Source organism: Pogonomyrmex barbatus, unplaced genomic scaffold, assembly GCF_055798465.1.
Source record: "Pogonomyrmex barbatus isolate J1 unplaced genomic scaffold, ASM5579846v1 scaffold18, whole genome shotgun sequence".
Lineage (NCBI taxonomy): Eukaryota > Metazoa > Arthropoda > Insecta > Hymenoptera > Formicidae > Pogonomyrmex > Pogonomyrmex barbatus.
Genome location: NW_028297114.1, coordinates 6,368,775 through 6,385,183, shown reverse-complemented (window position 1 = coordinate 6,385,183; position 16,409 = coordinate 6,368,775). Strand labels below are relative to the sequence as shown.

The 16,409-nt window shown below is 42.9% G+C and overlaps 1 protein-coding gene across 1 annotated transcript in view; it reads left to right on the top strand.

Annotated features, from left to right (window-relative positions):
* Positions 1-16,409, top strand: part of Ser (protein serrate) — a 96,533-nt gene that overhangs the window by 37,888 nt on the left and 42,236 nt on the right. Inside the window, exon 2 of the mRNA XM_089074909.1 lies at positions 8,541-8,701. Within this exon, the coding sequence (XP_088931035.1) occupies positions 8,591-8,701 (111 nt within the window). The 5' untranslated portion in view covers positions 8,541-8,590. The remainder of the gene's footprint in view (positions 1-8,540; positions 8,702-16,409) is intronic.

Sequence of the window (16,409 nt, the reverse complement as noted above, 5' to 3'; positions counted from 1 at the left end):
CTATGCATCGTATCTCTATGCATCCTATCGGAAGCAGAGATTAATCTTGAAGGGAAATTTTTACTTGCGAATTTTATTATTATTTTCACTTTTATCTACATTTTATAAATAAAAAAAAAATGATATAAAATAAATGATATATTGTATACATGTATTTTCGGTTTCATAGACTGTAATCTTCATTTAAATTATGTAGAGAGAAACTCTGACTCTTGAGAAACAGTTAATTGTAAAACAAATTAAAAATAATTTGGATTTAACAGAAATAATGCGCAAAGATTTATTATTAGTTTTTTTGTAACATAAATAACATATGCATACGATATACGAACCATAAATATTCAAATGACAAACATCGATAGCTTGCTTCCAGCAAGTGGCGATGACACGAAGGATCTCTGGCGTGTCGATTTCAAGCGCGTGAGAGAACAGTACTAACACACGTTATCAGATTTGCTGGTGGCTTATCGGGATATGACGCGCGTAGAGCGTAGGTAGTATGCAATAACAGATCGCGATAGTTTCGACGTGATCGCGATAGGGCTGAGCATAAGTAACTGCGGGAGCGAGCGTGGAAATACGCGAAGAGAATATTGGCCAGTCACCACTTATACAAGGTGATCGTCTTTCACAAAGAAGACAGTTGTTGCACGCGTGTAGAGATATGAATAGATGATACTTTGTATCTGAATATTAATAAGGAGTAATATTAAATAAGAAAAAAATATCGTCGTTTCTAAAATGATGATGATATAATCAGATACTGTGACAGACTTTTGTGAATTACGTAGCTCGATAATCTATTCCAGTCCATTCTAAATTTATTTATTTGTCCTACTTTTTACAAATTTATTATTGCACACTTTCTACGTTAATGACAGACTGAATGAAGAATCAAATGAGATGCGATAATTTTTTTGCCACGAAAAACGTGGTTTCAGTAATTTAAATAATTCACGGCTCACGAGCCAGCGCGCGAAAAGGTCGTTAACACTTTCCGACAGAAGCGCTAACTCCGTCGTACTTGTACCGATCACCCAGTATAACAACTTCGGATATAGAAACACGTAGCGCAAAGGGGCACCATAGTGGCGATCGAAGCCAGGCAGTCGGCCGACCGTCCAGTCGCCAGTCGCGTTGTAATCGCAGAATAATTGAATCTGCGCGTTCACTACGCACACACACGCTACGTGCGCTCATTTCATCATTCTCTCTTTCTCTTTTACCGTCTCCTTTTTTTCTCCCCCCGCCCCTCTCTCTCTCTCTCTCTCTCTCTCTGTCTTCCTCTGTATCTCCCTCTTCTTTTGACTTTTCCTTCTCTCACCCGCTCGCCACCTCATCCCTTTTCATCCATCTTTTCATCTCTTTCTTTCTTCACGTCCCGTCTCTTTATTTATAAGCGCCTTCAGCTACCGGCATAAATGCAGTCGAGGACTGCATTCATAAACCCGCTCTCGGGCCATCGCCAGGTTTCCTAGCTGCCGTTGCCGTCGTTGTCGTTACCGCCGATGTTGGTAATCTGGGTGCCGATGCTGGCAGCCAGCACCAGCGCCGGCACCATACCGCCGGTGCAACACCGACCCCGTTTACATTGACTACGTCGGCGCGGAGAGCCCTCGGGGCAGCGCTACCTCACTTACTCGAACTGAAACGATAGTCTTTTTGTCCACCCTCTCCTCGCTGCTCCTAGTTCTTCGTTCCATTCCTCTCGGCGAAATACTCGGAAGATTAATGGAGAACCTAACCCGATGATCGCCGATATACGTGTCCTGACGACATTTCCGGATGGTCATGGATATTGTTACTATCGTATTATTCGTTAATCGGATATAACGTTTTCTTATTACATATTATGATATTTTTAATATTGTTGTTATCGCTAATTAATAGATTGACCAAGCTTTTAATATCTTTCTCAAAAGCACGATGGTACCAGCGACTTGTTAGATTTTGTCTCCATTTCTCAGGAATGTATGGGGAATGCAAACACTCATGCACGTATGACAATTTTTGCATAGGAATAGATCACACCTTGAACTACTTCATACAAATATAGTCCATAAAGTAAAAATGTTTATGTCGAATAATAATTTGTTCCGCGCATTCAATCTAATTTTTATTAAAGCGAATAACTAGTTACCTTAGTATCTTTTTTAAAAATTGTAAAAAATTTTTAGACGCTTTATGTTTTTTAAGAACATTTCAGATGTTTGTCTTCTAATCGTTTGTTCAACATGACTTTTTGTAGTAATTAATAAGTGGGTATCAATGCATAGAGGCGTTTCACAGGGTCCCGCTAAAACCGATGTCCTCGATTACATCATTTATGGCCGCGCCGTTACGTTTTATGATAGTTTGACAGCGAGATTAGCCGTTCTCACAATGAGTCGCCCATGCGAGACGAAAGCTACGGTTACAACCAATTGTAATTAGACGAACTATATTAATCGGACTCCGTCAACGCAATGATGATTGCAAAATCTAGAGGAATACACTAACGCGTTATTTTTGTAGCGAAACGCACTAAACGGAACGATGATAGTAGCTGGTTCGCGCATAAAAAGATAGCGATTTAATGTTGGAGAAGTTAAAGTAACGTAAGGAGGATAGAATCTCGGATTATCCTTGAGTGCAGAAGGCTATTCCCTGGCCTTGGATGTCTGTGCGTTAGAGACGTGTCGGAGTGTGGAAACACCTCGCTCGTTATTTTCCCGGCTGAGAGATACGAGCAGAGCGTTGTGTAATGAAACGCGGTTACTCGCTTAAAATCTGTTAAGCCGCGCATGTATTCTCGCCTCTGACTTTATTGACTCTGCTGGTCGGTGAAATAATCGTCCGCGTGCGCGAGGCGTATCGACAGCTCCATTAGAAACGGTCGCGATGTAAATTTATGTGAGTGGCGGCCAACAGTGGACTCGAAAAATGCGTAAGGCTAATGTACTTGCTTCAGCGAGACATTTCGGTTGTCCTTCTCCACTAATGAGAATCGCATCTGTACAAATTACTAAAATTAAAATTTTAGATTCTCAATCGTCAATCCTCCGATACAGATAATAATTTATCTTGTTAGAAAAATTACTTATTCTTGTTGATCAAGCATCGCATGAAAAATAGAAAATATTTTGTGCTTAATATATTCCTAGTTGCATTCCTCCGAAAGTATGAGCTTTAGATTCGATAAAATTACGTTTGATTTTCATTTATCAGTTTTATCCCGAGAGTAAGTAGATTTTTGGGTGAAGAGAAAAGTCGACGGAAGCGAAATACCAAGAGTGGCTCTGAGTCACTCGACGATGCGGACGTCATTGATTTCCCGCGCGAGCAAATCCTGGGAGATTACGCGTATCCTTGGACCGCGTAAGAAACAGGATCCTGGCACACGCGGATGTGCAACATTCTGCACACCTTATCTCACGCGTATCGATTAAGATCTGCAGATTCCTGACACAGAATAATCCACGCACCGACACGACGATACGTGGTGGTGCTCCCGCTCGTCCTTTTTCCTCGCGCGCATCATTAAGCCGGATATCATGCTCAATAGTAGAGTCACCATCGGACAATCTACTAATCTACCGGCCCGCTACCCGGTTACTCTGCATAATCACGAATAAATAATAATGTCGCATTACGCACTGTACATAAATTGGCGTACGGGCGAGAAAACGCGGCCGGCTGTATCGAAACGGCGCGCATCTGGAATGTCGTTACCATTATTTACCGCGTCTAATTAGATGGCTCACTTTTTGTCCTTCCACATCGCCTCGCGCATACCAGAACACAACGGCAGTGAGCCGCACGTAAGTGGTCGAGAAATTAAGTCGGGGCGATAAAAGCAAACGAGGAGGGAAACTGAGCGACGCCTTCGCGATATTATTAACATAAAACCATAATTCCCGCGACACTTCGTTAGTGACAATTAATGAATTATCCCGGAATATGAATAAGGCGCCAAGTTACACCATAATAATATCGCATCTGAGATGTCAGCCATCAGCTGCAACGTATGCGATATTTGCGTAAACCACTCAGCGATTTCGTTATCGCGGGATGACGATAAAATGTCTCGGAGAAAAATCGAAATACTATTTTCATCAAGCTCATCGTGCCGATAAGCCGGTTCTCAGGACAGAAAAGGAAATCGAGCAGAGAGTGGTACTGACGTACCGTATTTTAAAGAAACGGCGAGTAAGTATGCTCGAATGGGGGGCCGTGAGGCCCCGAAGGGTTTCTAGATGCTGCTTTTAGCCGCCTCTGATCCGTGACGAAATATTAATTGACACAAAAAGTAGTAGCTCTCTCGGCGGACCGCCCCGGCACCTTACGAAACGGCTCTCGTCATTTCTATAGGCTCACGCTTATCGCCGTGCGGGTATTAATTCGTATCAATACCGCTTGTGTGCGCAACGAAGGAGAGCATTGTCATTATGACTGAGTCGTTATTAACGGCCGGCCGTTATAATTGATACACCGGTTCTCGATGGATTTAGTGTAATCACATGAAAAAAGGGGGGTATGGCACAAATTGACCGCTTTATTCAACATAATTTTATCAATCTGCGCCAATGACATAGAAAGTTTACGTCGGTTTCGGATGTGAAACGCCCATTTCCATTTTTTTCTTCCCCCGGCGAAATCTTCGTTCAATTATAGTCAAACTATGAGAAGGAATTTCTTTCGTATAGATATTTAATTTTTAATAAATATATATGTTTTATAATAAATAATTATAAAATATAATCGAGAAAATGAATTATAGAGTTTTTTTGAGTCTTTATTTTGCTCCTCTCTCTCTCTCTCTCTCTCTCTCTCTCTCTCTCTCTCTCTCTGTAATTTGTTTCTTATATCTAAGATATACATTCTTAGTACGTCGTATATGTACATCAACCGTATATTTCCGGAAGACAAATAACATAGCGAGTCAATAAACAATGTAACACCAGCCGACGAGCCTTTCTAACACCTCGATCGATACTTTCATTAAAGTTGGCTTTGCGGCCAAAGAATTTTTATTACCTTTCTCCCCCTATTACGCTTACCCTTTTACAGCGGAATATTACATAGGTACCGCCGATTTACGAGGAGTTTCTTGGTGGCTGTAAAAACGGTTCGTGAATTCGTGAAAGCACAAAGAAGATGCCATATAATTTTACAGCCGCCGGCGCCCTCGTTTTCCGTGCTATCGTCGACACTCATATCACGTGTATATTATGGACCTTCTATAGAGCGGGCTGAAAGTAATATCGGCCGCTATAAGCGGATCAAGCGATGAGAATTTACATCTCCGGGCGAAGGCGCAGCAATCCGCTTGATTTTACCACGCGGATTGTGTTTATATTTTTTTCGTAAACTTAACTTAAGAATTCGCCAGAATTAATATAATTTTTAAACCTAATTAATACAATTTTTTTTTTAAATTTTATTTAAACATTTGGACGCATTATATATCGCCAGGCGATATTATAATATCTTAATCCTCGTTCTTGTCTGTGATATAATTTGTATAACTACGAGAATTAATATCTCTTTATACTACAAATAAAATCTAGGCAAATTTCAAGAAATTTTTTTTTTAAGTATAAATTATGATACGCCATTGTAACCGTATTTTCTAAAATGGTCAAACATTAATCGCCGTGCGCGCGCGCAATTTTCATCTGTGGTATCAAATCGGTATGAGTATTCTTTCTTCGTTCCTTAATCCGCGCAGCTTTAATCCGGTTATTCGAATGCATTAGCCTTTCGGCCTCCCACGAAAGTCGAGGTGTGACAGGTGAAAGAACGGCGGATCCGAGGTAAGAAAGAGGTCCCTCGAAAACTTTCCCCGAGAAAACCTCTCGCAAACATGAAGGTGCGCTCTCACGAGACCGTCGAATTAACGTTAAGTAAACTATACGCGATATTTCATTGCCTTTATAATACGGGCCCCAGCCTTCAGGCTGAAGCCCTGAATACGGAATTACCCGCGACAACCTAATCTTGAAATACGATAACTCGTTGCGATACATCGAACACAACGGTAAATCATGCCGGACAATTTGCTCGCGATGCGGTTCCGTGGTTGTACGTAATATAATGTGTTCACGCGCACGTCGATTCGCGTCGTTCTCGTTTCAAGTAACGATAGACGATTACTTGTGACATCGTAAATACAAATAAGCCGAATAACAAGATACGATTCGCGCCGTTGAGCAACATTACGCGAATGTGGATGCTTCGATCATGCGGCGTAATCTTGATCGCCGTTCGAGAGAGAGTTTCGTTCGACGGGATTTTCTGAGAGAAGAAAATGACCGTTCCCGCTCGAGGTCAACGGGTGGTCGTTTTACTCTTCGACCGGACAAAGTAACGTAACGCACATTTCACACAAAGATCTTATTGGACGTACATATGAGGTCGTTACTTGTTGCGGAATTTACAGAATGCGCCTATCGTTTACGTGCCGCGATCTTTCGCGCGAATTAAATGAATTCGGGAAGATTAACGTGACTGAGAAGCGACGGGTCGGCATATCGAAAAAAAATACATAAAGAAGCACGGCGGAGGATTCAACGTCGGATTATTAATACCAGCTTTGGAGGCTCTTGAAGCGAGTCGAGGTGGCGAAGCGTGCTTGCGGAGGTCTGCGCCGATTAACTCGGCTCGACAGGACCAGGTAGATCTGTGAGGGGGAGGGGGAGGGGGAGAGGAGGCTCGAAGGAGACCCATACGAAAGTCTACCTCGCGAAGCATAGTGAAGATGAGATGGGATCTAAGCGCAATTTTTAACTCTTAATGTTATAACCGCGATCCTCTTTTCCTCCCCGTTGCGCAGTCACTTTATCAAAATTCTCCAAAATCAAATATCTGTTCATCTTTTTTAGTGACTCTTTTTTTTAATTTTTTAAAAAAGTTTTCGAAATATATCTCTTAACTTAAGTGTGAAGGATTGCATAAAAGATATTGCATAAGTGAAAATTACAGTGACATTGCGTGCAGCGACATTGGATAATATCGCGACGTGAAGAAAGGAAAAATTGTCTTGTTATATATATCGTTATATGTATCGCGTGTACATGTTAAAACATGTCATCAATCTACGAAGAAAGTGCCGTGATAGATATAACTTGATCCGTAGAATCGAGATATACGAGGCATGATATTAAAAATGATACTAAAAATGTTAATTGGTTAATTAAAACGTTTTCGTGCGTTTCCATTTTGGGATATATTTAGATAAGCCGCGTGTCTTGTGGCGTCTTGTGCTTTTTGAGGGAGAACCGGACCACGATTATATCCCGCTACTTCTTCTCCTTATACAATTCGGGCAGAAGATAAGTCCATGATGGACCGAGTGATCCTCTTGTGGCGTCACATTTAAACAGCCAATACCAATAACCTCGATCGCTTTAACCTCGTAAATATTTGGCACGAACTGGAGTTAAAAAAGCTGAAAATTAATTGAAGTGAATTTTAAAAGACGAATTTTACACAATATATCATATTATTATATCTCATATGGTATATTATTAATGATCAAATTAATTTTAAATCATGTTATTTGCATGGAAGCCTTTTTTTTCCGCGATGATAATTAGGAATAATTGTTTATACTAATAACCATATGCATATATGTATGTATTTGCAAACAGAGATATGCGCGTAATATACATGAAACACTATCATATCATACGCTCGAATCATGTTTAAATATATAGTGTCTGTCTCAAGTTGACACTTAATTATCACTTAATAACCACGTGACATCGCGAATGATTAATAACTTACTGACATTGAAACGATTTCAGAAAAAGAAAACGACAAAGTTTATATTCTGTATCTAGAATATGAACAGCGGTCAGATATCGAGTTACGCCAAGACATAGTTTCTCTGCTTTTGTTGTGCAGACAATATTATTACTCTAGGTATTATGCGTATTACGTAAGCCCGCGCAATTTACATTATTCGCCGCAGTCAAACACTTAATGAAAATCGCGCCGAAGAAACTGGTACGCGATTATAATCTTGACATTGATCGCAGATAACGCCCAACACAAGTCTCTATCATCGATCATTAGTTTCTACCGAACGTCTACCTAGATTCTGAGGCGGCCTTAAGAACATTCCGAACGGTGAAAACCGACATCACCGTAGCGTATGAAAGGCCGTCTCGGCCATTTATTCGGCCATATAATACGGAATGACGTATGGAATAGAATTGTATGAAAGGAGAAGTCGCCAGCTTTGAGAGAGGTTTTATAATCTCTTACTTTTTGGCAGCACACGTGACTGATCCGCGTATACGAAAATAATAAGTTAATTTTAACATAGGAGTATTTCCTAAACTTCCTAATCTCAAATATGGATATTTAATTAATATCAATTATTTGTTTTTTTTTTGTTTTTTTTTTTTGAGCTGTAACTCTATAACTTGTTAGCATCATGTATCATATTGAAGAGAAATTATTAAATATATCAAATATAACACATGTGTAAAAATGACTTTATATTAAAAAAAAAAAAAAATGACCACTTATTTTTACACGTAATATTTACGCAGGCCTCTGGTAAATATCTTGAGAGGAATAAAGACCAGATTTGCGTGGGCCAATGCACTGTGTGGCATCGCAGCGATTATTACTCGTCGATTCCATCGTGCACGGACGGGAATCTTCATCGGTCATCGGCGATCCGGATGCTCGTCACGTGGCGGCGTTTTGCGTGAGTACCTCCATAAGAACCTCGCGAGAGCGGTCCATTGAATGGAAGATCCGACAGGAGAATCGAGAGAGATGGCACGAGATATACGGGGAAGGCGAAGCGGACCGTACTAATCCTGACGACCATGACATCGTCCGGTGCCTATGCAAACGTCGTGATATCGCTGACAATGTGATGGCGATTCATTCTGCTTTTTTTTAATCGGTCTTAACATTATTAACTTTTAGACACACACACACACAAAACAAGATCTCCGCGATCTCCATTGACAGTTTTTATCATAGTGTCAAAAAGTTTTCTGATTATTATAATAAATTCCTAGCTTTAAAGTATGTTCTATGAAGAGTACAGATTTGTTGATGATGATTCTCTCGAATTCATCGATATCATCTTTTTTCCTTTACTGTTCCAAGCGTAAACGAAGATCTCCTCTCGGAATACATAGTTATACACTTGGGCTTAAATCGAACGATATTTACAATTATTTTTAGCCTCGTTATTATATGATAGCATAATTTATAACGTGTTGAGATTTTGTTGCATTTGTAAATTTAACTTATAATTTTGTGTTTAAATTTGATCTTTTTCTATTTATTCTCCTTGCAAGGAGATACGAATTGAAATACGTTTACGCATTTGGATTCGCGTTTGCGATACAACCGCGTCGATGAGATCACTTGGTAGACGCGATGCTTTTGCGCAATTATTTTCAAAAGCTGGTACGCAGAAATTAACTGCGCTTTGCTGCGCGTAAGCAACTTATATGACGAGAAAAGAGAATCGAGAGGGAGAAAGAGGGACAATGAGGGAGAGAGGGGGAGAGAGAGAGAGAGAGAGAGAGAGAGAGAGAGAGAGAGAGAGAGAGAGAGCCAAGAGGGAAGCTGGTCGTGGCTGGTCGTTCCTGCGATTTAATGAGATTCTTTGATTACTACTTGATGCCGATCGTCATTCAGCCGATCCATACACCGCTCACGTATACCGAAGGTATTCGTAAGAATCGCGGCTTTAGTCCGCACCGCGCGATTTCGGATCTTCTCGCTACGGACCGGAGAATGAAGGAGGGAAATGTGCGACTCTATGAGACACCGGCGATCGTTGACTTAACACTTGATTATTAATAAAACGCCCGGATGTTTCCCACGAATGAATCGTACTTTTATTTCCGTCTATTATTACCGGAGAATCTCGCGAGAGACACACACACACACACACACACACACACACACACACACACACACACACACACACACGGTGTACGTATCAGATAGCCAACGGCTCGTGAAATATCTTTAAGTGAATAAATACATTAATGATAATGGAAGAATACTCTAATGCGGGAATATTTGGTGTACGAAGTACGTGCGGACGTAATAACCACGATCGTGCCGCTTTGCTTCGTCTGTACCGTTACGTAACGCGTATTACGTTGCACGATCGCGTTCGCACCGTGATTTCAAAATTTTGAGCGGCAGTCACGTCACGGAATCGCGACGATGACGAACATGCAGCAACCGTGTTTAACGCAGCTACGTACTCCTTGATGCTTCCGCGTGCGAAAGGAGTTAAGTGTACGTCCGCGAGAATTCTTTTCGCGGTCGAGAAACACCGTACCGTTGGTTGTGTGTTTCATGAAAGTCGGACAGCGGTTAACTCGGTACGTTTTCAATGGACGTAACGCCGAAAAACCCCGCCGTGTGCGAGGCGAATTTCATTGCGTTACGAAAAGTCGCTCGCCACTCGACGAGCCTCGCCTTGTTTTTACGCGATGAATAAAGCATCTCGATCTACATTACGTTAAAGCACCTGCAATGGATACGCATCAGCTGCATTCTCGAGAAACGTGTATTCTCTTACATAAGTCTGATCCCGTGATTCCCTCGAATATCGCGTAATTTTTGGGCACGAACATCTCTCGGAGAACGCCTTCCGATCGGCTTCGAAAAACAAATTTCACGGAACCGACTTCTCTTCGTTCTTGCTTTCGCAACGCACTGGACTGCGCTTCGTTAACGCCGAAACTGCACGAAATGCACGAGATCGTTAATAAGCGATCGCGCGGTCTAACTCGGTGGGGCCTTCGGAGTTTTCACTCGGGAGGGGAACCCGCGGAGGGTCCGCCGAACGGCCTGAACGCTCAATTTCCTGAACGGATAACGATCGGGCCCGGCTACGAGGGAGTCTAAGAACTCTGTCCGTAATTGACAGGTGACTCCTTCCACCGTCGACGTAGCGCGTAGGTTAGCCCTTAAAGCTGGAAACTTCAGCCAGTTCAGTCCCTAATAACTGTGGGAGCCTCTGCTACTCTCTCTCTCGCTTCCACCAATCGTATCCTCTTTCTCTTTTTTCTCTCACCTTCCGTTCTTTTTCACGGGTCCTCTCACTTTCGTTCGGGCTCTCTATCTTTCCTATGTTTTCTGATCTATCGCCATCTCTGTCCTCCTAATTGTCGCGTCTTCCTTCGTTCTCGCCTTCAATAGCTTACGGGCACTAAACGGATTTCGATAAGTTTTCGTCAGCGACAGGTAGGGAAAACACCTGTTGATCCCTACAACACAACCAAGTTCCTCGCCAGGGAGAGAGAAGAACGGTTCTCCTCGTTAAAAAGCCACCTTATTTGCTTCCAATACATCACCGTGGTGGCATGTACATATTTAACGACGGAAGGGTCTTCTAGAAAATCGGAAACCTTTCAAAATTAATGGGATTTTAACTAAGTTAAAGTAGGACGTCACCATTGACAAGCTTATCTGCGATCGATCAACAGTTGGCAAAATTGGTACGTTCTTCCAGATGTTGATCTTTAACGATTACGAAACAAGATAAAATTTTTTGCCACATTCGATATATTTTTTTGTGATCGTTATTTTTGAAATTATTTACTTATTGTAAAATTAACATTAAAATATAGTTTTCTAAAATATTTTTCTTACTTTTAATTGTATTTTTAAGATATATATTAGTAATAGAAATTTTTTTACATTTAAATTTATCATCTTTTAAAGAGTTCTAATTAATTCATCGATAACCGAGTAGTTATCGAAAGCGAATAGTTTTCGAAATTTTACTGTAAGGATTAATTTGCGATGCATTAAAAAAATCGTATCGTAGGCAGCTGCAAGAACACGGGCGCTGTTCTAACAATCTTGTTCTCGAAAACGACCAGGAGAACGTGGCCATTGCCAGAGCTGGACGAACCCTGTTCCCGTCGGGAAGATTAGATAGGTCCTTACTCGAATTTTTACTTCGATTCCCGTGCGATTGTTTAATTTAACGAGCACAATATGCATATCGAGAATGGGGCTCATGGGGAGAGGACCGTTGGCGGTCCGGTGGCGTCGTGGTGCGCTATACGACGCGCGCACACGAGACCCTTTATTCTTATCTCAAGCTTTTTTTTAACATTAATTAACTCGGCCGGGGCTTATCGTGCGGGCTTCACTGACCCAACGTTAAACCGACCAGAGGTCCCCAACGCACACATACACACACACATACACACACACACACGCACGCACGCACGCACACGCACGCACGCACACACGCACGCACGCACGCACGCACGCACGCACGCACGCACGCACGCACGCACGCACGCACACACACACACACACACACACACACACACACACACACACACACGCATACGCACACATATCCATGTAAAGTCCCGTGCCACATGGCTCCGTCGTGTGCGTGCTGTGACTGGCCAGTGTAGAAAATTGAACGATCACCCTCTGCGCGCTCCGTTCGTCTCATCGGCGTCATTCGATTATTACACGCCCAAATATCTGTGCCCGCCTCCTCTTAAGACTGCAATAAAAAGCAGCGATTTGCGATGCGCTTGTCGAGGGGCGGTGAGGCTTACTTTCGCGATCCTGTTCCGACGCCAAAAACTCTCACGAGACCATAATTATAATTTTTTCTGGGACTGACCGGCCCAAAAGGCCCGGATCGTAGTCGAATATTAATTATCTCACTAATAACATTTACCTTGTTATGATCAATGCACCTGGAAAGATAATCGACAACAAAAATAATCCATCGCAACATCGCCGCCGTTACGTAATCTATATCTAGACACATGATTGGGAATAGAGTCGTGGCTAATTGACAAAGTGTACACAACTCATAATGGGAAAAAGTTGATTTCTCGCATATATATGAGATAACGTCATATTTTTTAATTCGATTGATTGGCAGCTCGCGTCCGTCCGTAAATGGAATGTGCATCGATTTTTCTCGCTTTACTCGCGCGATCGATATGCCAGCGAAACGGCGCGTTTAGCCGGAACGATAAATCTCTTTTATCCTTCTATCCATCTATATATCTTCGTCTTCGTACCGGTCGTTCATCTAATCGTTATTGACAACGTCACTGAATTAACGGTATGCCGCATCTTCGTACTTTTCTCTCGTGGTTGCCAATATGTCTTCTGAAAGAACGAATTAGAGGCACTGAATCGTACGTCATAAATATATACATACGTCACATACGCACGAGCATCGCTTAAATAGATTCCCATGCGACGAGATATTTACGGGAAATGGCATATTAGCTTAGGGAATTAAACATGATGATATGTACAAATAGGGACATGCAAAATAATATATATCTTATAAGTTTAGACAATTCATAATATTAGCTCTTCTAGAATTATATCACCACGAGAAATTACATCGGAGATAAAGAAATATTTAGTTGCGTTATTTCTAAAACACTTTTACTTTTACTTATTCGCGAATCCAATCCAGGTGTGCGATCTTCGTAAACGCTACGCAATTATTTAATAAGGCTCGAGGAATGGAGTGAACAGAGAGAGTTTTATTTTATTTATGTGCTTATCGAAGCGCCGCTAATTACGCGCGTTCGTTCTAAAATTTGCATATCATCGATTCGTTTTGTTCGGCGAGAATTCGCATACGAAGGAAAGGTAATATGCGTGCTATTCTGGGCTCATGGGGGTATGTAACGGGCATACTCGCTTTCAGCAACAATTAGCAAGGCGTCAAAAGGACACCTGACGGGTATTCTCATGGGATAACGGAACCGGAGAAACCGAGCTATCTTGGAGTTCACGACACGCCTGCGAATCTGTCTAGCATATGCCCAGATATTACGAAATTTTAGCGAAATCCTAGCGAAAGCGTCATTAAATTTCTTTTGTAACTCGGAGATGATTGTTATAAACGATAAGATTATAAACATTTTCGTAAAGATACTTTAAATAACAGGACATATCGTATTTTTATTTAACATATTTCCGTAATACGAGATAAAATTATATTGTAAAATGTAGTGTATTTATTGAACACACATCAGGCAATTTATACCTTACGTATAAATAAATCGTTGAGAAATGTATACGAAATGTATAGGAAGAAATCGTTAAATATTTGTTACAAGTAATTGCTCAAATCGAGACGTTCATGTTAGTTTTACGAGAAAGAAAGAAAGTAAGAGTATATAAGAAGCTCGTGTCCTCGAGACAGGCTGTGGATGCAGCCGAGTTCGAAGCAACGTACGGCTGCGGTCCAGGTGGAATCTGGTATCTATAGTCCGACGAATGCCTGAAGAAAGATCATTAAAATCTTCCCGCGTGTGTATGCACACTCCGCGCGGTTTGCGCCCCGTCGCGTATCCATTACATCTTTCGCTTTTGCAAAAGCCCTTCAGAAAGCTAAACGTAAATTCATGAATAATGAAAATAAAAAGCGAGGAGAATAAGAATATGCCTAGAATTCTGCCGACGACACACGCGTGAAAACTGTACGGGATCTCTCGCATTGTAAAAAGTAAACCTCTCCGAGGTTCTACCTCGCGGGTATACATAAATAATAATATACGCGTTTATTTAACAAACGATCCTGATAAAATGATCCTGGAATCAATTCTGAGAAAGAATTCGGCAAAATCTGATAAAAGAGGAAAGCGGCCGAGCAAAAGCGACTTTATGATTCCTTCATTTTTGCCACGGCGATGTCTCCGCGGCATCAAAATATATTCACGATCGCCGAACCGGCCCACATAATCCTCCGTCCCGTGCCATTTAAGCCGGGCTGTTAAAAATGCGCGCGGTATCCGGCTAATTCGGGACGATCTCGCGGGAGAACGAGAACGAGATGACCGGGGATGAGGAAAGCCGCCGAACGCATGTGTGAATACCGGTAGGCAATTTCTTAACGGACGGACGGGACGGTGAAAGGCGAAACGTGCGAAAGAATCGGCCGGACTAAAGCAAAGTGCGTGGGCTAAATGCCCTTATTACAAGCCTTGACATTTCTTCCGTTTGTTCGATTCACGCGCGTGTATCACCTACCAAAAATCCACACATTTTCTCCTTCGGGTGCCGCGGCCCCGGGCTCTTGCTCGGTAAGAAAACGAGAAGAGAAAGAAGACGAGAAAGGACGAGCTATTCAGCAAATTCGAAACGATCTCACGACACGGAGAAGACATGGAAGAAACGAGGAGGACGAGCACGGCAGCAACGGCAGCGTATCAGGGAGCACAGGTGGAATCTCGTATCTGACTCTCAGAGAGCTCGACTCGGGACAGTCGGGGGAAGGATGGAGAAGCGAGGAAGAGTGGAGTATGCGAGGGGAGGGAACCGCACCTAAACACCCTTGCGTGAACGCTCATTCGCTTGCGCGTTTTCCTCATCCATCGAGGGAACGCGTGTGCGTTTCACCTCGTCTTTGCTCCCTCGTGAGAGAGACTCCCCGTGACTCTCGCGTCTCCCCCTCCCGCTCCTCTTGCGCCTCTGTAATAATGTGCTCACATATTGGAGTACCTGAGAGAAGCACCGAGAGAAAGGGGGGGGGGGGAGAGAGACGAGAGGAACATACAGGGTACGGCGCTGAGGGACGAGGGACGAGGGACGGAGTCCGGTGAACTTCGAGGTGGACCGTACTCCGTGTACGTACAAGCTGGATTCACGGATGTGTATGTGTGAAACGTGCCTACATGCCTACGGCGGTAATAAGAGAAAATAAGTAAAACCCTAAGGTACGAACCGGAGGGGGCATAGGGCGGGTTGGCGGCGGTGCACAGCACAGTGAGGAAAGAAGAGAGAGAGAGAGAGAGAGAGAGAGAGAGAGAGAGAGAGAGAGAGAGAGAGAGTGGGGAGGGGAAGAAGAGGAGAAGGAGAGGAAAGAGAAGGGGTGGAGAGAGGCGGGGAAGGAGGTGAACCTGTTCCCGAGGGAGTTCCTTGACCCTCGGGGGGCACACTCTCTCGTGAGCTTTCGAGAGACGCGAGAAGCCAACGGAGTAGCCACCATAATGCCCGCCGGCTAACTCAGAGCCCTCGAGTGAGCAAGTCCCTCCGAGACGAGGAGGGAGGAGAGAAAGATACGGAGAGCGGGAAGAAGATGGAAGATACAAGCGAGAGTGAGAGAAGTGACAAGCCTAGTAGTGAGAAGAGGACAAAGGACAGCAAAACGGAACGGAATGAGACGACGAGAGATAAAGAAAGACGAACAAGAATGGAGAAATTGCAACGAGAGAGAAGGAAAGACAAGGAGAGAACGACGGATGAACCAAGCAGCATCACTGCGCAGCGTCCCACTACCGTCGTCGTTCGCCGTTTCGTCCATCCGTCCATGTGGAGACCACGGTACATCATACTACTTCGCTACCATCAGGTTCGTCATCGTATCCGAGGCACTGCTGCTAGAACAGAAAGAGAGAATAGATGTGGCGTCGCGCTATTCG